A 26,744-nucleotide genomic window follows, 5' to 3' on the forward strand; every position below is an offset into this window, starting at 1 on the left:
ACATAGCATCAACACCGCAAGTAGTTATGTTTTCATAAATGCTTCCCAGAGCTCTACTTCTGTGTTTATTGGGAAAAACAGTCAGACATTAATCATTAGAAGTATAGAATTTACACTTGATAAATCATCTGTCTTGTTAACTAATTTTTAGTTTCATGCTGTTAAATCGAGTGAATCCAGAATTGGATCTGTGCAGCTTTGCTGATGGTGACATCAATTATAGTAACTGGGAACACACAGCCATGCTACAAAGGAATAGCAAAGCAAATGATTCTGAATTCTTCAGAAGGCTCACAACAATAAATTTAATTTATATAGCACCTTTAAAGTGGTAAAATATCACCAAACCACTTCATAGGTGCACTATCAAACAAAATTTAACACTGGGAAACATTAGGATAGAAACTTGGTCAAGTAGGTTTTGAGGAGAGTGACAGAGAGAGAGAGAGAGACAGATGGAGGTAGAGAGGGAATTCCAGAGATTAGGCCTTAGGCAGCTGAAGGTATGGCTGCCATTGATGAAACAATTAAAACAAGGGATACAGAGAAAGGCAGAGATCCTAGAAGATTGGAGTAGGATACAGAGTTAGGAAGGGGCGAGGCCATGGAGGGTGTAAGACGGAAGGCCGGCCAGGCTTGTGTTGGAACAATCAATTCCAGAGGTAACAAAGGCATAAATGGGGGATTCAGCAGTTTAGTGTTTATAGGCTCCAAATGGTGAGCAAACATATCCTTGTAACAAGAGAGCAAATGCCAAGACCATGTTTGTTCCACATTGCTTCAGTGAAAACAAATCATGAATGAATATGGCTAGACTGGCAGCTAACATGAAAGGGAAATCAAGAGGCATATAAATAGTTAAAGGATCATACTAAGAGGATGAAGTTGATTATGGACTTCAATGGGATTTATGCACAGAAGCAGGGGATGGCTGAGGTACTAAATGAATACTTTGCAACCGCCATTAATCAAATAAGAAGGTACCAGCCAAGTCATCAAGAAACAGAAGGTAGTTGGGAGATGTGAAGGGTTTCAAATTGATATGCAGCAGGTATTAGATAGGCTGGCTAAGCTCTGACAAAGGGTCATCTAGACTCGAAACATTAGCTTTATTTTCTCTCCACAGATCCTGTCAGATCTGCTATAATTTCCCAGCATTTTCTGTTTTTTATTAGATAGGCTGGCTTTACTTAAGGCACCAGGACCAGATGAGTTACATCCAAGGATACTGAGGGAAGTAAAGGTGGAAATTGCACTGACTGTAATTTTCCAATATTCCTTCAATGCAATGATGTTATGTATGCCAATGGACTGAAGAGTTGAAAATATTACACCCTTGTTTAAAAAAGGGAGTAAGGATCAGCCAGTTACATGGGCAAATGTGGGTTGAGGAAAGTCAGCATGGATTCAAGGGTAAATTGCATTTGACTAACCTGCTTGAATTTTTTGCTTAAGTGGCATGGAGGGTAGATGAGGATAATGCTGTTGACGTGACATACATGAACTTCCAAAAAGTATTTTATAAAGTGCCACCAAACAGGCACGTGAGCAATGTTCAGTTCATGAATTAAAAGGGACAATGACAACATGAATACAAAATTGCCTCAGTGATAGGACAAGAGTGATGAACAGGTATTTTTCAAATTGGAGGCAGGTTTATAGTGGGGTTTAGTGTTTGGGTCCCTCATCTTCTTAAAATATATTTTATATACATATTATTGGCTTAGACTTCAGTGTACAGGCACAAGTTCTAATTTCGCAGATGACATGGAATTTGGAAACATTGCAAACTGCGAAGAGGAATGAGCTAAATTTCAAGAGGGCACAAGCAGGTTGGTGGAACTGGCAAACAAGTGATCAATGAAGTTAACACAATGAAGTATCACATGATTCATTTTGGTAGGAATAATTGGGAGAGACAATATAAACTAACTGGTACAATTTTGAAAGGGGTAGAGGAGTTTAGGGGCCTCAGGGTATATGTTCACAAATCATCGAATGTGGTTGGACAGATTGTGAGAGTGGTTATAAAGTATATAGCATCCCTGGCTTTATAAATCAGAATCGAGAGTACAAAAGTAAGCAAGCTTTGATAAATCTGTGCAAAACACTGGTTTACCCTTAACTGCAGTATTGCACCCAATTCTTGTCACCGCACAGTTCAAGGGATGAAGAACTTCAGCTATATTGATGGATTGGAGAAGTTAGGACTATTTGGTAAAGGTTGAGAGGAGATTTGAGTATTCAAAATCATAAGGGGTCTGGACAGAGTAAATAGCATGAAACTGCCCCCATTGGTGGAAGGATCAGGAACCAGAGGGTGCAGATTTAAACTAACTGGCAAAGGAAGCAAGGATGACATGGGGGGTGCAGCGAATGGTTAGGATCTGGAGTGTACTGCCTGACAGTGTGACAGAGACAGATTCAATCTGACTTTCAAAAGAGAATTGCATCATTATCTGAAGAGGAAAATGTTGAAGAGCTACAGGAAAAAGCTGAAGAAATGGTACTCAGGTGAATTAGACCATAAAGTCATAAGATATAGAAGCAGAATTTGGCCACTCGGCCCATTCGGTCTGCTCTGCCATTCAATCATGGCTGACATTCTTCTCATCCCCATTCTCCTGCCTTTTCCCCATGACCCCGATCCCCTTATTAATCAAGAGGTCAATTCAATGCGCAGTAGCCCCACATTGCCGACCTCTTGATCACTGGCCAGCCCCACAACCCCACAAAAAATAACTGCAGAGCTGGCGCAGACATGATTAGTTGAGTGACCTCCTGTCGTGCTTCAATCATTCAGTGATTCTATGAATGAAAAGGAGGTTGTACAGTTCCTTTCACGCTCTCAGGCTGCCCCACAATGTCTCCAGCTCAGTAAAATACTTTCAATTTTGTAATCTCTATCATTTGTGGGTGAAGGTAGGGAAAATCGGTGGTCTTTTTTATGGGCAATTGCTAGGATTCAAAAAACTAAACAAGACTTGTTGGTTATTCTTGCTGGACTCCGTTAGAGTCCACTTGCCAACCAATCAGCACCCTTTTCTCCAGTAAACTGTTGTGCTCATTTGAAATTTGGCATTCATGCATTTGTCCTGATCAGTATGAGGGGTGGAATTTTTCCAAAAAAATTCTGTGTCAAATTCACATAAAAACTGGAGTAAATCCTGTTGGCTTTTCCAGTAGAATTTTCAAAATGAATCTCTCTCACTCTGTGCACTGCAGAGAACCCAAGTGTGAATCTCATGAAAAATCAGTGGGTGGGACCTCATCCCATTGGAGAGGCCAGCAGCATAGCACTGAGCGGGCCACTGCGCATGTGCTGATCTATCATAGCAGAGATTGGTGTACGTGCAGTAAACCCGCGCTGCCAGTCTTCTGATCGCGACCCTGCAAAATTGCCCCTCTGACCACCACCACCCACCCCCTCAATGCCCCAAACGCTGGCCTCCCTGAAGTGTCCAGGTCAGCCTCAACATACCCCAGGCCTGCGTCTATCTTGCACTACCCGGAGTCCCAACCACCACCACCCCTCTGCAGCCCCGACACCTCCCAGACAGGCAGGCCAAACCCCTCACCCTGACATCCAGCCCTGATCGCTGGCCTCCCACTCTCTGTTACCAAGCCCGAGTACAGAGTAGTAGTGGGATGCCCCACCTCCACTGATTTCCCCCAAGAGCCCCTGCCCTTTTAGTAGGCCCTGCCCCCGCACCCCCCCCCCCCTCAAGTCCCATCCCCTCTTGGCACTGCCCGATGCTTGGTGGGCAGTACTAAGGTGCCCCTTGGACAATGCAACTTTGCCCCTTAGACAATGCCAGGGGCCAGGCTGGCACTGCCAAGCTGGCAATGTCTGGGGGCATCCGCCCTTACCCCTTACCTCCTGGGGGGGCCTCCTTGGCCCCCGTTCATGGGCTGAAACACTCCTGGCACAGGGAAAGGTGCTAGTGGGCCCAGAGACATCAGTCCCGGGCCCACTATTGATATTTAAATAACCATCACCATAATTCGTACAGCTCCATGCCAATTTCTAGCGCGTAGATGACGGTGCAGGAAATCCGGCAGCTGGAGATGCATGGAGGTTGTGGCACCCAGTGGGAAAACCCACTACACGGCCTCCACTGGAGTTTCTGGCGCGCTGCTACAGCAGCACAGTGGGTTGGAAGAATCGCCCCCTAAATGTGAAAAGTTTGAGCAACATGTCTCTCTTTTTAGCAATATTCAATTCAGTACAATCAAGTGACTGGTTCACAAAGTTAGATATCTTGACAGCATTTTCTCACAAGCGGCAATTATTGTGAATGATGGCAGGCCGCACCCAAAGCCACTTGGAGTACGGTGCTTGGAATGGGGGCTCCCTTTTGGCACATAGTCAACCTCTGGGCTCCTTTTACCATACTCACAGCCACGGGAACTATGGCACCATCTTCTCTAATGGTTCATCAAGAGATGTCAACTCCGACAGTGCAGCACTCCCTCAGTATTCCACTTTACAAATGTTAAGTCCCTGCAGTGTGACTTTGAAGTGAAAGTGCTAACAACTGAGCACAGCTAACACCAAATCATGCTTTGAATCACACAAGGCAATTTAATGCACAGGAACTAATATCCCTGTTTAAAAGGCTAATTAAACTTTGGAACATTTTCTTCAGTTTGTTCAAATTAATGGGATGAAATTGCAAATTTACCAGATATAACTTCTAAGAGACAGAAATATCCATCTGCAGAAAACAGATTTAATTCTGCTTTAGAATAAATAGGTAAATAAGAAAAGGGTCATTCATAGAAGCAAGAAGCAAGGGTAGGCCATTCGGCCCTTTGAGCCTGCTCCACCATTTATTTTGATCATGGCAGATCATCGAATTCAATATCTTGATTCCCCCCTTCCACTGCATCATTTGATAAGGTTCACCATGGAAGGCTTCTGCAGAAAATGCAGATGTATGGGATTGGGGGTAATGTAGGTACTTGGATCAGGAATTGGCTAGCAGATAGGAGACAGAGGGTGGTGGTTGATGGTAAATATTCGTCATGGAGTTGTTACAAGTGGTGTGCCTCAGGGATCTGTTTTGGGGCCACTGCTGTTTGTAATTTTTACAAATGATCTGGATGAGGGTATAGTTGGGTGGATTAGTAAATTTGCTGATGACACCAAAGTCGGAGGTGTGGTAGATAGTGAGGAAGGGTGTCATAGTTTACAGGGAGACTTGGACAAGTTGCAGAGCTGGGCCGAGAGGTGGCGGATGGAGTTTAATGCGGAAAAGTGTGAGGTAATTCACTTTGGCAGGAATAACAGATGTGTAGAGTATAGGGCTAACGGTAGGACTCTGAATAGTGTGGATGAACAGAGGGATCTAGGTGTATGTGTACATAGATCCCTGAAAGTTGGGAATCAAGTAGGTAGGGTTGTTAGGAAGGCATACAGTGTCTTGGCGTTTATTGGTAGGGGGATTGAATTTAGGAGCCGCAGCGTCACGTTGCAACTGTACAAAACTCTGGTGCGGCCGCACTTGGAGTATTGTGTGCAGTTCTGGTCCCCACATTATAGGAAGGATGTGGAGGCTTTGGAGAGGGTGCAGAGGAGGTTTACTAGGATGTTGCCTGGCATGGAGGGGAGGTCCTATGAGGAGAGACTGAGGGGTTTGAGGTTGTTTTCGTTAGAAAGGCAGCTAAGAGGGGACCTTATTGAAACATATAAGATGATTAGAGGTTTAGATAGGGTGGACAGTGATAGCCTTTTTCCTCGGATGGAGAAAGCTAGCACGAGGGGGCATAGCTTTAAATTAAGGGGTGGTAGTTATAGGACGGATGACAGGGGTAGGTTCTTTACCCGGAAGTTGGTGAGGGATTGGAATGCTCTGCCTGCTGCAGTTGTAAATGCGCTTAGTTTGGGGGCGTTTAAGAGATCCATGGATAGGTTTATGGATGGAAAGGGATTGGTTTATGTTAGAGGGTCATTGCTTTTTAACTGGTCGGCGCAATATCGTGGGCCGAAGGGCCTGTTCTGCGCTGTAATGTTCTATGTTCTATATCCCTTGATCCCTTTAGCTCCAAAAGCTATATCTAATTTCTTCTTGAAATCAGACAACATTTTGGCCTCGATTACTTTCTGCAGTAGCGAATTACACACATTCACCACCCTCTCGGTGAAAAAATTTCTCCTCACCTCAGTTCTTTCCTCCCTTATCCTCAAACCATGATCCCTGGTTCTGGACTCCCCCATCATCATTACATCAGTAGCATATCAGCTAATCAATTGTGTTGTGTGCATGAAATCTAGCTCTATATTGCTTGCAGGATGTATATCTTCATCAATGATAAAGTGCTAAATAACAATGCAGTGCCAAAACTTGAAGTTGGAATGCTGGTCTCAAATTTAATCATCCTCATCCCAGCATCATTGGCTACATTACAACTATGACTAAAGTTCAAAAGTACTTAGATTGGCTATAAAGCACAAAGGGACTCAATGAATTCCTAAGGCACCACACAAATGCAAGAATTTCTTTCTTTTTAATCCTTACTTGACCCCATATTGAGCTTCCGATACATTTTTTTTGTTTCATTCATTTGTGGGACATGGGCATTGCTGGCTGACCAGCACTAGCCCATTTCTACATACCCTCGGAAGGGCAGTTTAGAATCAACCACAATGCTGTGGCTCGAGTTACATGTTGGCCAGGTCGGCAGATTTCCTTCCTTAGAGGACATTAGTGAATCAGATGGGTTTTTCCAACAATCGACAATGGTTTCATGGTTGTCAGTAGATTCTTAATTCCAGACTTTTTTATTTGAATTCAAATTCCACCAGCTGTCGTGGTGTTTCTGGATTAATAGTCTAGCGACTATACCACTAAGCCATCGCCTCCCCATAGCTACAATCACCAAAGCATCCCAGCCCCACCTCCACAATATCACTTGCCTCCTCCCCTACCTTCAACCATCTCCTGCTGAAACTCTCATTGGTGCTTTTATGACCTTCATATTGATATTTTGATATTCTTCTGGATACTTCAAATTTTCCACTCTACATAATCTCAAACCCATCCACATTTTTCCAAAACAGGCCAAGAATACATGCCAAAAGGAAAGCCCATAATTCTGTATACAGAGAGGACGAAATAGTTTGTCAACACTATTTTCTTCAAGACTTTCAGGTGGTCAGATACATATCAACAAGGTCAACTGATGAGTAGCTTTTTGTATGCTTGAATGGATTTACAGCCCAACTGTTGAATTGGAATCAGTAAACTTAGCCTTGTGTTCCACAGCAATCATGAGACAAGTTTAAGACTGTTGCTATTCAAAACCATGGCATGTGCCATTAAACCATTTAGCCTCAATTTTTAATGAGCAGATTTTAACAAGTGTCAATTATACAAGTGGGCCTTTTGTAACCAGATATAAATTAAAAAGTCACACTTTACAAGCAAATATAACACATATGTAGAACTGAACAAGCTGTATAGCTTATTATTTGCTGTACAATTTATGTTGACATGCTATTTAACCAGAAGGCAGTTAACGCAGACTGTATTAGCTGGGACAAAAAAAAAGGTTCTATTTTATATCCACCTGGAACAAAATTAGAAAACCGCTGGAATTTGAGCGTCAAAATTTTGTATGAGGTCTTAATTGAGGAATAAATAATTTAATGAATGCTGATCCTAAGTGTGCTAACACAGGCAAAATTCAAATTGTGTTTGTCTTCACTTCAAACGAACATGGATCATTTTAGATGATTGTATGGCATTTTCTCCAAATGTTTACGTACAGACAATGTGAATTAGTCATCATTATGACTCAATGGTCATAAAAGTCTCAGTACATGGATAGTTTATCTTGTTTAAACAAACTGAAGAAATCAAAGTGCGCCCCAACTGCAATAATGTACATTGTTCAAGAACACAACTTCCAATTGACGGTAATTACGATTGCAAAATAGGCACTGTATCATTTAAAGGTGTCTTTAATCTCTCGTTTAAAAATAAAAGCCCAGGTCGGAAGGGCAGTTAAATATAAAGCAAATGTTTCTGTAATCCTCGGCTCAACAAAAACATTCTATCATTTTATTTTCAGATAACAACTGAATCAAGTGGAGAGACTTCAATGGTTTTTTTTTGACTCATTCACAATTCAAGGTATCAATGTTATCCAGATGGGGCATTTTAAAAGGGAGTTCTAGTTTAATGGTAATACCAGTTATGCAGGTAGAATATCTCTTCCTCTCCCTGCATGGGCCAAAGTACGCATGCTGAGTTTTATATAATTCAGATGAAGGTTGATTCATTTCAGCTGGGCTTTTATTTACTTCATTTCACACCCAAGTTATTTGCACAGCTACTCTGTTCATTACAGGTTATGAACTCCAGATAATGAACCTTGTCACTTGAGTGGGCAGTCCATTTACTTATTCAAATTATGCAGCTGTGCTAAGGAGGGACATAACGAAAGGAAATAAGAACACAACACAGAAAGAGATTTATGAAGTCAGTCTAACATTCCACCAGGAGTGTTTTGAATCCCCTAATGTTTTACTTACACAATCTTTTTTTTTGGCATGAGTGTGAGTCACACATTGAAACAGAAATGTCTCACCTCCACACCATTTAATTTTTTAAAAAATATATTTGTAATGTATAAAAGGAAAAGTATTCCGCACTTGGGGGAATGAGCATGGGAGTGGAACGAATGAGCAATTCTTTCAGAAAGCCAGCACCGACGCGATGGTCCAAGTTGCCTCTTATTCTGCAATATTCACGAGCATCTCAACAACTGCCATGCACAATAATCACTTTCAGAGAAGACGCTTCAAAGCTTCAATTTCATCAACTCCATTTATTTACATGCAAACTTGTTAGGCAGTGTTTTCCGCCCAGCTGCACTAATCGAGTAATGTCACGGGGTAGGAAATATGAGCGAGAGGTGAAAAATCAGGTCCATGCCCAACTTCTCATCTCTCCTGATACTACCGGCCCTATTCTGCTGGCGTAAGCAGCCTCATGCTCCTTGCTTATTTAAATATTCACTCGATCATTTTCATGTCATTAGTGAGCTTGGGACTTGTACAAGATTATGAGATTCATGGACAGAGTGGATAGGGAGCTTCTGTTCCCCTTAGTTGAAAGCTCAGTCATGAGAGGACACAGGTTCAAGGTATGGGGCAGGTGGTTTGTGGGGGTGGGGGGGGTGGCCTCTTCTGCCGGAGGGTGGTGGCGGTCTGGAATGCGTTGCCTGGGAGGGTGATAGAGGCAGGTTGCCTTGCATCCCTTAAATACTTGGCACATCATAACATTCGAGGTAACGGGCCAAGTAGTAGTAAATGCTATTAGGTGGGAGTTCAGGTGTTTCTCACTTGTCAGTGCAGATTCAATGGATCGAACAGTCTCTTCTGCTCTCTAAGATTCTATGACATAATAGTCCAGATTCACTCAGCTTTCCAACCTCACCAGAGGAGGTCATCACCGACAAGGAGTATAGATGTTCCTCACCAGTGGGAATCAGATGTAATGGTCTCGCCCGTGAGACCAGAGGTTGTTGAAACTTCCTGGATGGTCGGGGCAGGGGCACGCAGTGTCCCTTGGCAGTGCCAGGCTGGCACTGCCCCACAGGCACTGGGCGGTGCCACAAGCAGGTCTGAGGGGCAGAGTCAGGGGGAGCTCTATAGGAAGGCAGGAACGCCTGTAGGATGGGAGGGAAGGAGAACTCTGCTGGTCAGTGAGGCCTCCAATCAGGAGTTGGGGCCATTGCTTGGGGGTTGGAGCCAATATTCGGTGGGGAAGGGAGGTGTCTGCCAATCAGGAGGCTGATGATCAGGGGTTGGTCCGCCAATCAGGAGACAATGATCAGGGGTTCGGGCCAGCAATCATGGGAGGGAATAGGGTGGCAATCAGGGAGGAGGGGAAAGGAGTGCCAACTTTCTGGGGGTGCCAGTGATCGGGTTTGGGGTGAGGGGGGACGGGGAAGAGCCCATGGGGGGAATGGGGCAATGTTCATTTGGGTGGATGTTGATAGTCCTCCCAATATTGTACACAGCAAACTAGGAGATCAGAGCAAATGCACATTAGCACCTCTAGCAATCTGCAGCTGGCTTCCCGACGGGAATAGGCTCCGCCCCGCTCTACTAACAGGAATCAAGTTACAGCCTCTGTACTTGATGGAGTGTCGTAAACTCTCATCACTTTCTTCACTGGGAAAATGGGCAAGGAAAACCTCCCAATTTTGAGAAAATTGCAGCCAACAATTTTAGCGTTGAGGGAAAACTTCAGGTTCCTATATAATACTGCTTCCTTAAATGATACAAATTAATAGTAAGTAGCTGCATTGGCCAACAAAATGTTATTTACAGATTCTGTATAAAGAATCAATTCACATACACACCACAGGTTTAAACTGCACAACCGTCTGACGCTGCTAGGACTGCAAAGGTTGTCCAGGGTGGAGTTTCCTCCCACCGAGGGTGTCAACTTTCCTTCTTGATGCCCCTTGTAAAAACCAACCTCATGTTTCCCATGACCCTGATTGCCTTTGAGAAGGTAGTAACGAGCTGCCATTTAGAACTGTTGCGTTCTGATTGGTGTAGGTTCACCCACAGTGCTGTTATCTGACAGCCAAATCAATCCAGCTGAGCCAATTAAAAATAGTTAAATGAACGAGCTACATTTTCATAGTATTTTTAAGATAGTGAAATGTCCCAAGGCCCTTCAGAGAGAATTTGACTCTAAGCCACTTTTACAGATTCGCATAAGAAGCAAATGCAATACGAGAAAAAAACTTTTTCACAAAGCATGTGGTTCAGGTCTGGAATGCATTGTCTGGAAGTGTGATGGAAGCCAATTCAATTGTGGAATTCAAGAGGGCATTAGATGATTACTTGAATAGAAACAATGTGCATGATTATGGGTAAAAGTCAGGGGAATAGAACTAAGTCATGATGTTCGTTTGGAGAGCCAGTGCAGATACAGTGGTCAAATGGCCTCCTTCTGTGCTGTAACAATACAACTTTAAACTAGAAAGGATGGGGGGAGGGAATTGTGATGGGGAGACTGGGACTGAGGAGGTTAGCTCCCAGGTAGGGAAGGACTGCAGGCAGTATGAGAGGGAGGTTAGACAGGGGGTGGAGAAGGGAAATGCCCAGACTGAGGGGCTGAAGTGTATCTATTTTAACGCCAGGACTGTAGTGAATAAGGTAGATGAGCTTAGGGCGTGGATTGCTGCTTGGGAATGTGTTGTGGTGGCCATTACGGAGACTTGGATGTCTCAGGGACAGGACAGGGTACTTCAGGTGCCAGGATTCAGATGCTTCAGGAAGGACAGGGAGGGAGGCAAAAGAGATGGTGGAGTGGCACTGTTGATCAGGGACAGTGTCATGGCTGCAGAGAAGGAGGATGCCATGGAGGGACAATCTACAGAGTCTCTGTGGGTGGAAGTTAGGAACAGCAAAGGGTCGAAAACTTTGCTGGGTGTATTCTATAGGCCGCCCAATAGTGACAGGGAAGTTGAGGTGCAGATAGGGAAACAGATTCTGGAGAGATGTAGTAATAACAGAGTTGTCGTGATGGGAGACTTCAATCTCCCAAACATCGATTGGAATATCCCAAGGGTAAGGGGTTTGGATGGGGAGGAGTTTGTTAGGTGTGTTCAGGAAGGTTTCCTGACACAGTACGTGGATAAGCCTACGAGCGGAGAGGCTGTACTTGACCTGGTACTGGTGAGTGAACCAGGACAGGTGATGGATCTCTCGGTAGGAGAGCATCTTGGGAATGGTGATCATAATTCTATTTCCTTCACAGTTGCATTGGAATGAGATAGGATCAGGCAGGCTAGGAAGGTGTTTGTCTGGAGTGAGGGGAAATACGAAGACGTCAGGAAGTTACTTGGACAAATAAACTGGAAGGAGGCGTTCTTAGGGAAAAGTACCGAAGGAAGGTGGTGGATATTCAAGGAATGTTTGTCTGGAGCTCTGCATGACAACGTTCCGATGAGACAAGGAGGTTTTGGTAGGTCGCGGGAACCGTGGTGCACGAAGGCTGTGGTGAACCTAGTCAGGAGGAAAAGGAAGGTGTACAAAAGGTTCAGGGAGCTAGGAGATGTTAAGGATCTTGAGGAGTATAAGGATTGCAGAAAGGAGCTTAAAAGGGAAATCAGGAGAGCCAGAAGGGGTCATGAGAAGACCTTGGCGGGTAAGATTAAGGAGAATCCCAAGGCCTTCTATAAATGTGTGAAAAGTAAAAGGATGAGAAGAGAAGGGATGGGACCTATAAAAGGTGAAGGGGGAAAGGTCTGTGTGGAACCAGAAGAAATGGCAGAGGTGCTTAATGAGTACTTTGCCTCAGTATTCACAATGGAAACTGATCTGGGAGATTTTGCTACGGATTTGCAGCAGATGGAAAAGATTGAGTATGTGGATATTAAGGAAGAGGATGTGTTAGAACTTTTGAATTCTATCAAGATAGATAAGTTGCTGGGACCAGATGGGATGTACCCCAGGATACTGTGGGAGGTGAGGGAGGTGATTGCAGAGCCCCTGGCGATGATCCTTGCGTCGTCAATGGAGACGGGAGAGGTTCCGGAAGATTGGAGGATTGCGGATGTGGTTCCTATTTTCAAGAAAGGGAACAGAGATAGCCCGGGAAATTACCGACCGGTGAGTCTGACCTCAGTGGTTGGTAAGCTGATGGAGAGGCTTCTGAGGACAAGATTTACGAGCATTTGGAGAGATTTGACATGATCAGAAATAGTCAGCATGGTTTTGTCAAGGGCAGGTCGTGCCTTATGAGCCTAGTTGAGTTCTTCAAAAATGTGACTGAACACATTGACAAAGGAAGTGCAGTGGACGTGGTGTACATGGACTTCAGCAAGGCGTTTGATAAGGTCCCCCATGCAAGACTTCTTGAGAAGGTGAGAGGGCATGGGATCTAAGGGGCTTTGGCCTTGTGGATCCAGAACTGGCTTGCCTGCAGAAGGCAGAGAGTGGTTGTGGATGGGTCTTTTTCTGCATATAACATAACAGCGCAGAACAGGCCCTTCGGCCCACGACGTTGCGCCGACCAGTTAAAAAGCTATGACCCTCTAACCTAAACCAATCCCTTTCCATCCATAAACCTATCCACGATCTCTTAAACGCCCCCAAACTAGGCGCATTTACAACTGCAGCAGGCAGGGCATTCCAATCCCTCACCACCCTCTGGGTAAAGAACCTACCCCTGACATCCGTCCTATAACTACCACCCCTTAATTTAAAGCTATGCCCCCTCGTGCTAGCTTTCTCCATCCGAGGAAAAAGGCTATCACTGTCCACCCTATCTAAACCTCTAATCATCTTATATGTTTCAATAAGGTCCCCTCTTAGCCGCCTTCTTTCTAATGAAAACAACCTCAAATCCCTCAGTCTCTCCTCATAGGACATCCCCTCCATACCAGGCAACATCCTGGTAAACCTCCTCTGCACCCTCTCCAAAGCCTCCACATCCTTCCTATAATGTGGGGACCAGAACTGCACACAATACTCCAAGTGCGGCCGCACCAGAGTTTTGTACAGTTGCAACATGACGCTGCGGCTCCTAAATTCAATCCCCCTACCAATAAACGCCAAGACACTGTATGCCTTCCTAACAACCCTATCTACTTGATTCCCAACTTTCAGGGATCTATGTACACATACATCTAGATCCCTCTGTTCATCCACACTATTCAGAGTCCTACCGTTAGTCCTATACTCTACACATCTGTTATTCCTGCCAAAGTGAATTACCTCACACTTCTCCTCATTAAACTCCATCTGCCACCTCTCGGCCCAGCTCTGCAACCTGTCCAAGTCTCCCTGTAAACTAAGACACCCTTCCTCACTATCTACCACACCTCCAACTTTGGTGTCATCAGCAAATTTACTGATCCACCCAACTACACCCTCATCCAGATCATTTACAAAAATTACAAACAGAGGTCAGTCACCAGTGGAGTGCCCCAGGGATCTGTTCTAGGTGTTGTTGTTTGTCATTTTCATAAATGACCTAGATGAGGAAGTGGAGGGATGGGTTAGTAAGTTCGCTGATGACACGAAGGTCGGTGGTGTTGTGGATGGTCTGGAGGGATGTCAGAAGTTGCAGCAGGACATAAATAGGATGCAGGACTGGGCGGAGAAGTGGCAGATGGAATTCAACGCGGATAAATGTGTAGTCGTCCATTTTGGCAGGACCAATGGGATGAACGAGTACACTATCAAGGGCAGGAGTCTTAGTAGTGTTGAAGAGCAGAAGGATCTTGGGGTGCGGGTCCACAGGACTCTTAAATCGGACTCGCAGGTGGAGGATGTGGTCAAGAAGGCGTATGGTGTACTGGCCTTCATTAATCGAGGGATTGAGTTTAGGAATCGGGAGGTAATGCTGCAACTTTATAAGACCCTTGTCAGGCCTCATTTGGAGTACTGTGCGCAGTTCTGGTCGCCTCACTATAGGAAGGACGTAGAAGCTATTGAAAGGGTACAGAGGAAATTTACAAGGATGTTGCTTGGACTGGGAGGCATGCCTTATGAAGTTAGGTTGAGGGAGCTGGGACTCTTTTCCCTGGAGAGACGAAGGTTGAGAGGCGACCTGATAGAAGTTTATAAAATGTTGAGAGGAATAGATAGGGTGGATTCTCAGAGGCTATTTCCCCGGGTTGAAATGGTCACTACGAGAGGACACAGATTGAAGGTGCAGGGAGGCAAGTACAGAAGCGATGTTAGGGGTAAGTTTTTCACTCAGAGGGTGGTGAGTGAATGGAATCGGCTGCTGTCAGTGGTGGTGGAGGCGAACTCGCTGGGGTCTTTTAAAAGACTTCTGGATGAGTATATGGGATTTAATGGGATTGGGGGTTATAGATAGGTCTATGGATTGGTAGGTGTTGATGTGATCGGTGCAACTCGTGGGCCGAAGGGCTTGTTTGTGCTGTAGTGTTCTATGTTCTAAAAACTAGGATTTATAAGTACCCTGAAAATATCCCAAGGCACTTCACAGAGTTATCAGGCAAAAATGGACACCAAGCCAAAGAAGAAACTACCATGTAAGGGCTGTGTCACTTTTATTTCAGAGTCAACAGATTGTTGATTCAAGCCTTAATGCAGGTATTGAACATGTAAGCCAGAACTTTCTGGCTGTTCATGTCAGCGGGACCCTCTGATGCTGCCAATGGTGCACCCCCGCTGTAGATTTTCTGATGGCATGGGGATCAGAACTAGAACATCCCACTGCTGGCCAACAGCGTGCTGTCTTTCGCCTTGAGAAAGCTACAGTAGGGAGACCAGAGAATTCTGCTCACAATCTAGACTGAAACTTCAATGGAGTACTGACAGGATGAGCCATTCCTCCACCTCCCCCAGACAACATATTAATCCAATATCAATGGGAGATTCAGATGGATTTGAGAACACCAACAAACTAAGAAAAGAGGGAATTTTGCAGTTTATGACACTTCTCTGGCATAAATTGTGTCATTAAAAAGTCTCACAACACCAGGTTAAAGTCCAACAGGTTTATTTGGCAGCACAAGCTTTCAGAGCATTGCCCCTTCATCAGGTGAGTAGAAGTTGTGTTCACAAACAGAGTATATATAGACACAAGCTCAATTTACAGGATAATGGTTGGAATGCAAGTCTTTACAGGGTAATCAAGTCTTAAAAGTACAGACAATGTGTCTGCCAACATAACAATGGCCATTCTGCTACATTTCTCAGATGCAATGAAGTCAAACATAATTGCATATTTGTCCTTGATTTCTTACTCAAGTCATTTTCTCGTGTGATTTAGTCAATAACCTTCTTGCCTCAAGAAACCACTGCCTTTACAAGGTAAAGATCGTAGGCCCGCTCCTTCTCAATTTTTCAAACCCTTGCCAAACAACACGTCTTCAGCCTGGTAGTAAACATTTTACGGATGAAAGCTCCAAGATTGCAAGATTGTCCTGGTTATTTTTCTCTATCTTTTCTTCATCACCTCATGCATCATTGTTAAATTAAGATTTTTCTGGAAACGGATTCCCGTCTTCAGACAATGTATTCAATATCAGACAATCAGACGTAAGACAGACCAGGTATGGGAACCAGATTGCTTTACTGGAGGATATTAGTGATTCAGCTGGGTTTTTATGATAATCCAGTTTTTATTACATCTCTGATGCCAACCCACAAATTATCAGATTTATTGAATTCCTTTTTACAAGTACCAGGGTTGAATTTGAATTCAGGTCTCTGGGTTGCTCATTTGTAAGGAAAGTTCAATTATTCTGCATCTTTTCTTCCTCAGAAGAATGAAGCAGGATAGAATTGAAGTTTTTAGTGGCACGGTGGCAGGGGTGACATAGTGATTAACACTGCTGCCTCTCAGCGCTAGGGACCCAGGTTCAATTCCAGGCTTAGGTCACTGTCTGTGTGGAGGTTGCACATTCTCCCCATTCTATGTGGGTTTCCTCCGGGTGCTCCAATTTCTTCACACTATCTAAGAATGTGCAGGTTAGGTGCATTGGCCTTGCTAAATTCTCCCTCAGTGTACCCGAACAGGTGCTGGAGTGTGGTGACTAGGGGGTTTTCACAGTAACTTCATTACAATATGACTGTAAGCCTACTTGTGACAAATAAATAAACTTTAACTTTAAAATTATGTGATTAGGAAGAATGGATCCAACTTAGTATTCCTGCCGTGCACAGAATTCAAGAATAAGAGCTCATATTGACTAAAGAAAATGGGGTGTGCCTTAAAAGAAAATCAACAGAGTTCAACGAAGTTGATCCTGTGGCCGGGATACTTACTGGGGCAGGAAAGGATGCCCTGGGGCATGGTACATCTGCGAGACAACATAAACACTACAACTGTGGATGAACAGACAGTGTGCAACAATCACCAGGCAGGAGTGTTCCCTCCCAGTCAGAGAACACTTCAGTGGCCAAGGACATTCGGCCTCCAATATTCAAAGTAAGCATTCTCTAAGGTTGCCCTCGAGACAGACGACAACACAGAATCGCTGAGCAAAAACTGATAGTGAAGTTCCGCATTTATGACAATGGCCTCAACCAGGATCTCAGGTTCATGTCACACTACTTGTAATCCCACCATATTGTTCTGTGGGAGAAACATCTCCCTGACTGTCCCGTTTTGACACCATGCTTATCTTGATGGCAGGTGATGATCATAGTGTTTAGTACCATCTTACTCTTTGTTTGTAATTATCTCTCTGCCTTAAACAATCAGTTCTAAGGTCATCCCTTAACTTGTTGTACAGCCTGTCGACACTTTACACATACTGATTATACTTAACTGCTTGCTTTTGTCTGTTAGCACTCATGATTCCTTGTAAAGACTTCATTACTCAGCTGGCCTACACTGTCTGTACTTATCCTTTGACACTCTTGATTATCTGTTAGTGTCAGGCTATCATCACTGCATCTATATATTCTATGCCTATGCACCTCGCTCCACTTCACCTGACGAAGGAGCAGTGCTCCAGAAGTTTGTGATTTCAAATAAACCTGTTGGACTAGAATCTGGTTTTGTGTGACCTCTCACCTTGTCCATCACAGTCCAATGCCAGCATCTCTACATCATGGACACCTTATAAACTACAGATAGTACTGTACAGGAAATGTCTAAAGTTACACAACAGGAAGTTTCAAACATATTGTTATAGTTATTCTAGTCATAGATCTGTAGTTAAATATATGATTAAAATACCAGTCTTGCATACCAAGACATCGAACATCACGAGTGGTATCAGGTGAATCAACAATTAATCTGGCTTAGTGCAGTCATGGAGATTCATGCGATTGGCCAAGAGTGGATGTTCTTTTGGGTAAGGGCTCTGATGAGTTCAGCTACTAAAGCCTCATTATAAGGCAAATAACGCATCGGCCCTCACCATCCTTAAACACATTAAGCATGCCACTTGATTCAGGAACCTAAGGGCTATAAGAACCTTCAGAATAATACAAGTTACCAATGTGAAGAGAGGAGAAAGAAAACTTTGAATAGGTCACTGTAAAAACAATAAAACACGTTACAATGAGATGTAGGATATGAAGTAGGTTACTGGTGAATTTGACCAGCATAACCCATGATATGAATCTCATTTGCGATCTTCAAAAAAGAAAGCAAAACCTATTCCAATGTGTTGAAATGTTTATTTTCATTATAATTATTGGAATGTACACTGAAGCAAAAATGCCCCAGTCTCACTAATCCAAAATGAATTTCAGGGTGCTGAGAGCAACACATTCTTGTGAAGTAACTTGCTTTTACAGCCCTCACTGTTCATCTGTATAGTTCATCATGCAAGAATAGCTTCCAGACATGAAATTCTAGTAATCTTTTCATAGTCAACTTTTCATTATCTTGACACTATCAAGATCAAGAGCAAAGCAAATTTTAAAGGCTCAAATGAAAACAGGTGCACAAAAAGTATACTTCTAAGTCTTTCAATCATCTGTTTTTGCAAAAAAATGTCGTTATCTATGAACTTCAATAATCCAACTGACAAGCTGACAAGCGACTTCTTACAGAGCATTATTTTACACGTTATTATGTAATTACGTTCGTCTCAATTCTCCAATTGCACCACCACCATCTGGTGAATAAATATCAAACCAACAACTAAGACACCACCAACTGGTGACAAATGTTAACTGCTACCACACGTAAAGGGAAGCATAGAAATTGTAGCATTGAACAAGGCCATTCAGCCCATCGTGCCTATGCTATTATTCTCCAACCAAAGTCCCTTCCCTGTCCAGATACGCAGTAACATAGGAATAATAGTGCGTCATTCAGCCTCTAGATTTGTTTCTTTGCAGATCATAGTTCATGTAATGTCTGTATTTTAATTCCATCTACCTGTTTTGGTTTTTGTAATACTCGATACCCATCCTTACCTATTGTGCACCCATTAGGATATCCAATATTGATAATCTGTCTATCTCCATTTTAATAAATGGAAACCCAATAAACCAAAAAATGCAATGGCACATATAATTTTCAAATATCAACTTCAGCTCTTTCAAGTAATGAAAGGATAATGCGAGAATAATTTTCTGTTAATAAATACAAATAACAATCACATCATTAGAGGCTGAAAGTTGCCTGAAGTATTTGTGGAGCCCTGTATGAGTTGGGAGGAGGGGGGTTGTCAGTGTATTTTTAAAAAGCCTTCATCAGATCTAATCCATTTTCTTGAATCCAAAGTGAAGCAATTCATTAGTAAATTGATCAGAGGCTGAGGTTTGTGCTGAAACTTACCAACAGTTAGAGAAATTACAAGAGACATTTAGGTTACTTCCTCAAATATTGTCATGCTTGTAGAGGTCCTATAGATCTATGGCAAGTCAGAAGTCTTTATTTGACAACAAGGAATTCTCCAATCTCGCCTGCGGATGGTATTATCTGGTCTCGCTGCTGTAAACGGAGATTTAATTGAGTGCCAAATTCTCCGTTCTCACTGGTAGTAGTGGGGCATGCAAGAATAGAGAATTCTGACCCATAATTAAATAACATTTTTATTCCTGAGATAAGTCCAGAGGAAATGTAACTAGCCTAATTGTAAATACTTAGAAATTCTGAATACAATTCATTCTTCAGTAAAGCCTTTGGTTTTATATATTCAAATATAAGGTTAATTTTACTAAATTACCATTAGTTCACAAAACTTCCAATGAGAAAAACAAGAAAAAAGAGTGACTGAATGTGACTGAGTGAGAGTGTAAGAATGTAAAGCATTTGATCCACTACATTTTAGACATCATATCTTGATACACGTGAAAGCAATCTTTAAATTATAAAAGCAAAGCCAATAATTCACTGCTGTTGCCAGCATGAAGAACTACGCTCTAATTAAGGAGCAAGCCTTTGAGCATTGTAGTTGCATTCCTGCCTGAGTCAAAGATATACAGTCCACCTCTTCAAACAATACCAGTGAGCAGAGACAGATTCAGCTATTATTTTAAATTCTGGATTGGGATCCAGAGAGATACCCCTCGGAGAGGGCAGTATTATTCCGTGCTGGTTACAGCAGTAGAAGGTGGCTTCACGGAATCCACTACTCTTCAGCAAGCGAAGACATTGAAGCCTTCTTCTTTCAAGAGAAAGAGGGTATGAAAACAAACAAACTCTTGAATTACCATTGGAAAGTGCCAATTTGGAGCTGAGAGACTTTGTGGCCTCAGAGAGGTCAGCTGCATATTGGCAGCAAATAAGTACATATTGTGCATTACATGGTATAATGGTCCAATTCTTATAAAACAGTGCACCTTCTGATATACTATGGTCAACACTGCTGGAGATTCCTGGTAAATATGTAAACCTGCAACAACTTCTGCTAAAAGCAAATTCTTTACTGAAAGAAATTACTAGAGTTTTGGGAAACCAATATTTCACTGGAAAACAATTTTTGAAGCTCCACAGATGGCTAAATGGGTAAAACAACTCGCTGTGGTACTCAGCCACAGAGACCAGGAAATCCCCCAGGTTCAATTACTGATTTGAGCTACATTAACTGAACTCAGGCATACTGGAAGAAGGGGGCTTACAAGTGAGCTCGAGATCACTGGATCACTGTTACTGCTCCCCAGTGCTAACCAGCTGGAAGGTAGATGCACCTGGAGAAAATCAATCTCCCCTATCCCCTTCCAAGATGGAACAGTCTGCCAGCACTAGCTGTCAAGAAAGAAGCATAAAGAATGGATCTTTGAGCAAAGCAGTGGATACTGGCAGGATTTAGCTCAAGCACTCGACATAAGCCTGAAAATCTCTCCACTCTGAGCAAAGCCCGTATGGCTGGAATAGCTCAGCTCCTCAGATCCCATTTCTAAGCTGTTCAAACAAACTAATTGGTCTAAAATTGGTCATGTCAATGGTATTTGTGTTAACATTTCCATTGTCTTCTACACTTCCAAAGAACTACTAAAAATACTCCTAATTAAGAACAGAGTTATTTGAAATAGGCACTGGAGGAAAGTGGACTATTCATTCACATGAGAACATTTCAGCGTTGACCCTTGTACAAGCATTGCATAAAATCGCGTAAACTCTGTAGTTATGAAAAGCAGAATTGAAGAGCAAAGCAAGCTGTGTTGGAGGTGGACAAGTATACCATTGAGGTACAACCAATTAAGTGAAACGTCATTTTCTGAACAGTGTGTGACCTTATATATACATTTATATAGGAGATTTGGTGTACATGACTGCAGTAATGCATGCACATTTCGAATTTGGTTGTTGAAAGTACTTCGGGCTACAATTCCAAGTGAATACTTACGTATTTCATAACATAGAATTTACAAATTTATTAAAACATTGTAACTTCAACATTCATTCTGTCATTACTCAGCCATTCAATGTTAAACGCCAATGAATAGAGCAAAGATATTGATGAATGAGACCAATACAGTAAAATTAACTGCCTCCAGTGCATTCAGAATGGATGTCAACTCACCAGTATGATGGAAGCCGAAGTAATTTTCCATAAAAAGCTGTGCTGAAAGGAGGGATGACCGGGGCAGGAGGACAGAACGATCCTCCACTATCCAAGGAGGTCAGGCCTGCCTGGAAACCAAATATCTGCAATAACAAAGCAGAGAGGATCAAATCGGCACAAGAAAAGGTTTAATGAAGACAGGATGAAACATGTCAACTTCAATTTTCTTTAAAATGAACGCACACTAAACACTTGTCCCTATCCTTGCATCATCACCTAGTCTGCCTAACATCTCAAAGTCATGACACTTAAACAAAGCTTAACATCAAAAAAGTCCAGTTTCTCCTTTCCTTTTTCTATTATTAATTCAAAATGTAATTGTTTTCAATGATCATATAACCCAGCTAGTTTTGATTCAATAAATCCAGGTAACACCATTTGGATATAGCAATATAATCCCACCAAAAGTTCTCCAGGTTTCAAAAAAAAACAAAAATAGGAACAGGCAACACTGTGTGGAACAAGGCGACAAAATATGCACGTGCCTCGATTAGCCAAGAGATCAAAATAAATGCTGGATGTCCTGTCAACACCAGCCTTTCAACTAAGTGGGATTGAAATCCAATTTTTTTTTCCAGAAATGTTTTCACAATTTTTTTTCTGCAGCCCAGTCACTGGCATTCAAAAGTAATTTTAAATATTCACTACAATTACCAGTAATATTATGCTTGCTACTAAGTGGTATCACTTTTGTAATGTTAGAGGAAGAAATGTGTTTCTTGATGGGAATTTCAGAAATTGTTTTTGATTTGATTTATTATTGTCATATGTGTCATATTTATTATTGTCAAATAGCATAGAGTGAAAAGTATTGTTTCTGGCGCGCTTTACAGACATAGCATACCGTTCACAGAAAAGGAAATGAGAGAGTGCAGAATGTAGTATTACGGTCATAGAATGAAGTTTGAGAAGCATCGAACGAGAGTAAAAGATAGAATTAGAAGGTAAGCTGGGCACAGCTTGCAAGAAGTTGCCTCGCACCAGTGCCATCTTGGAAAAATAGCTACTCTTTGTCATGTTTTCCACTTTAATGTAAATTTGTAAAATTGTGTGAACAAGGTTTAAAAATATATGCTCAGAAAGCAACATACATTTGTTGTAACTCGAGAAAAAGCAATTAAGATGTACTCGAGACATTCCAGCTGTACTTCCACAAATTGTATTTCAGTGCATTAAACTTCAGCTGGGACTTATTAAACAATCTAATCATCCAAACGTCGCTTTACTGTAAAAGATCAGGTTTCTCACATGGAAGAAAGAATTTTTAAAGAATGCGAATGACTGAAAATAAGATGAGACATTCTTGATGGTGGAGTGTTAAAATTACCCAATAACTCAAATGAACTGAAGACATCCTAGCTGTGCACATTAATGAGAGAATGGGTTAAGAACATAAGAACATAAGAAATAGGAGCAGGAGTAGGCCATCCAGCCCTTCGAGCCTGCCCCGCCATTCAATAAGATCATGGCTGATCTGTCGCTGCTCAGTTCCACTTTCCCGCCCTCTCCCCATAACCCTTAATCCCCTCTCCTATCAAAAACCCATCAACCCGCGTCTTAAAAATATTTAGCGAGGCAGCCTCCACCACTTCAACGGGCAGAGAATTCCAGAGATTCACCACCCTTTGAGTGAAGAAGTTCCTCCTCAACTCCGTTCTAAACCGCCCCCCTTTTATCTTGAGGCTGTGCCCCCTAGTCCTATTGTTTTTTGAGCGGGAAGAGTCTTTCCACCTCTATCCTATCCATCCCATTCATCATCTTATGCGTCTCAATGAGATCTCCCCTCATTCTTCTAAACTCTAACGAGTACAAGCCCAGTTTATTCAGCCTCTCCTCATAGCTCAACCCCCTCAACTCCGGTATCAGCCTAGTAAACCTCCTCTGCACTCCCTCCAAGGCCAAAATATCTTTGCGCAGGTGCGGCGCCCAAAAATGCACACAGTACTCCAGTTGCGGCCTCACCAATGCCCTATACAGCTGCAGCAAGACCTCCCTACTTTTATATTCAATCCCCTTCGCTATGAAGGCCAGCATCCCATTCGCCTTCCTGACCACCTGCTGCACCTGCAAGCTGGGTTTTTGCGACTCATGCACAAGGACCCCGAGGTCCCTCTGCACCGTCGCCTGCTGCAGTTTTTCGCCCCGTAAGTAATAGTCCTTCCTACCATTCTTCCTACCAAAGTGGACCACCTCACACTTGCCAACATTAAATTCCATTTGCCATTTCCTGGCCCATTCGCCCAGCCTATCTACATCCTTCTGCAGACTCTCCACACCCTCCGCACAATTTGCCGTTCCCCCAATCTTGGTGTCATCAGAAAATTTCGACACTCTACACTCGGTTCCCTCCTCCAGATCATCTATATAAATGGTAAAAAGCTGAGGCCCCAGCACCGACCCCTGGGGCACTCCACTAGTCACCATCCGCCAATCCGAATAGCACCCGTTGACCCCCACTCTCTGCCTCCTATTTGACAACCAATCCTCTATCCACGCTAACACCCTACCCCCAACTCCATGTCCCTCGACCTTCTGCAATAACCTCTTGTGAGGTACTTTGTCAAACGCCTTCTGAAAATCTAGAAAGACCACATCCACCGGCTCTCCTCTATCCACCGCCCTAGACACATCCTCATAGAACTCCAGTAAATTTGTCAGACACGACTTCCCTTTAATGAAACCGTGCTGCGTCTGCTCTATCAAGCAATTCCCTTCAAGATGCCTCGCAATTTCCTCCTTAATGACAGATTCTAACATTTTACCTACCACAGACGTTAAACTAACCGGCCTATAATTCCCCGCCTTTTGCCTGGCACCCTTCTTAAACAATGGCGTAACATTAGCCGTTTTCCAATCATCCGGCACTTCCCCGGAATCCAGCGACGTTTGGAAAATAACCACCAAGGCATCCACTATCACCTCCGCCATTTCTTTCAGAACCCTCGGATGCATTCCATCCAGTCCTGGGGACTTGTTCACAATCAGCCCCTCCAGTCTGTCGAGCACCGCCTCTCTAGTAACAGTAATGTCATTAAGACCCTCCAGTCCTACCACCTTTCCATCGCTAACACCCGGCAAATTATTCACGTCCTCCTCCGTGAAGACAGAAACAAAAAAGTTATTCAATACCTTAGCCATATCCCCATCCCCTACCACTAGGTCCCCTTTCTCATCCTCTAAAGGACCAACATTCACCCTAGCCAGCCTCTTCCTTTTTATATATTTATAAAAACTCTTGCTATCCTTTTTTATATTAAGCGCTAGCCCAGCTTCATAGTTTCTCCTACCCTTCCTTATCAACTTCTTTGTCAATCTTTGTTGACATTTAAACCTCTCCCAATCCTCTTCTCGCCCACTACTCTTAGCTACTCTAAATTCCTCCGCTTTTAGTTTAACACTTTCCTTCACCTCCTTCGTTATCCACGGCTTATTACCTCTCCTCCTACTATCCTTTTTGACCATTGGAATAAATTTCCATTGAGCACCAAGAAAGATCTCCTTAAAGATCCTCCACTGCTCCTCAACAGACCCTCCCTCCAACGCGCTCTCCCAGTCCACATTCGCCAATTCTTCTCTCATCCTACCGTATTTGTAGTTGTTTGCTGAATCCCACAAATCAATATTGTTCATTAGACACATTTTGGGTAATTACCAACAACTTTTTCATGGCATTTTGCAAGCAAAAGAAATAGAATTTAATTCTCTGGGCTAACTAGCAAAATTTAAATTGCGTTAGGTCTTCTAAACTAAAGAAATACGCATTGCTGTAACAATTTATGTCATTTTAAAAGGTCTGATGGCAGACTTGTGACATTCCATGTGTACCTGTCCATAATTTGTACAGCACCCTAACTGGCCAGAAAGGTAATGGCCACAATAACTTTAATGTTTTCACAACTTGGTGCAGACTACCAGTCAGTACAAGTTTAAAATAATGGTCAAAGTGTGAGGAAACATGAGATTTCTCAATGTTTCCTTCAATATCATTGTTAAATACTATGAAACAGGTTTATGTGCGTGAGTATGGGTGTGACTGATTTAATTAAACTGAACACATTCAGACTGCAAGGGTCAAAACATCAACAGGGAGTAGGCGTGAGGGCAAGTGGTTGAAATGGAAATGATGGAGTGCCAGGGAGAGATGAATAAGAACTTACATTAGGCAGATAAGGAAAGTGATGTAAAGTTCACTGCTGTATTTCAAAAAGAAACATATACAATTGAGAGATCGTAAATGGGCGAGACAAAATATTAAGTTTACTTTTAGAAAAATAATCGCCGTAAAATAACATGAAAGATTGGTCAAGCCTGGAAAACTGAACTTATAAAGAATCATAGAAACAACGGAGTGGAAGACCAAGAGGAATTGAAGACCATTAGTATGCAGCAATCAGATTTTGACAAAGACGGTATGTTGCTTTTTAATATTCATTCATGGGATGTGGCATCGTTGGCTGGGCCAGCCTTTACTATCAATCCCTAATTGCCCTTTACATAGAACATAGAACAGTACAGCTCAGTACAGGCCCTTCGGTCCTCAATGTTGTGCTGAGCTATGTCCAAACCCAAGATCAAGCTATCCCACTCCCTATCATTCTGGTGTGTTCCATGTGCCTATCCAATAACCACTTGAAAGTTCCTAGAGTGTCCGACTTCACTATCACAACAGGCAGTGCATTCCACGCCCCAACCACTCTCTGAGTAAAGAATCTACCTCGGACATCCCTCCTATATCACCCACCATGAACGTTATAGTTATGCCCCTTAGCAACAGCTACATCCTCCCGAGGAAATAGTCTCTGCACATCCATTCTATTTATCCTGGTCATCATCTTATAAGCCTTTATTAAGTCACCTCTCATCTTCCTCCGCTCTAAAGAGAAAAGCCCCATCTCCCTCAACCTTTCCTCATTAGACCTACCTTCCGAACCAGGCAGCATCCTGATAAATCTCCTCTGCACTCTCTCCAATTGCTTCCACATCCTTCTTACAGTGAGGTGACCAGAACTGCACACAATATTCCAAATGTGGTCCTACCAAGGTCCTGAATAGTTGCAGCATAACCCCACGACTCTTAAACTCAGACCCCCTGTTAATAAACTCTAACACATAAGAACATAAGAAATAGGAGCAGGAGTAGGCCATCTAGCCCTTCAAGCCTGCCCCGCCATTCAATAAGATCATGGCTGATCTGAAGTGGATCAGTTCCACTTTCCCGCTTTCTCTCCATAACCCTTAATTCCCTTGTCTATCAG

The 26,744-nt window shown here is 42.9% G+C and overlaps 1 protein-coding gene across 9 annotated transcripts in view; it reads right to left on the reverse strand.

Moving 5' to 3' along the window:
* Positions 1-26,744, reverse strand: part of vps13b (vacuolar protein sorting 13 homolog B) — a 942,410-nt gene that overhangs the window by 694,449 nt on the left and 221,217 nt on the right. For all 9 annotated transcript variants that reach the window (XM_080194714.1, XM_080194711.1, XM_080194717.1 and 6 more), the window contains exon 16: positions 21,448-21,572. In XM_080194714.1, coding sequence (XP_080050840.1) covers positions 21,448-21,572 — 125 coding nt within the window. The remainder of the gene's footprint in view (positions 1-21,447; positions 21,573-26,744) is intronic.

The sequence above is a fragment of the Carcharhinus amblyrhynchos genome, chromosome 8, assembly GCF_965287045.1.
Source record: "Carcharhinus amblyrhynchos chromosome 8, sCarAmb.v2.hapA, whole genome shotgun sequence".
Taxonomy (NCBI): domain Eukaryota; kingdom Metazoa; phylum Chordata; class Chondrichthyes; order Carcharhiniformes; family Carcharhinidae; genus Carcharhinus; species Carcharhinus amblyrhynchos.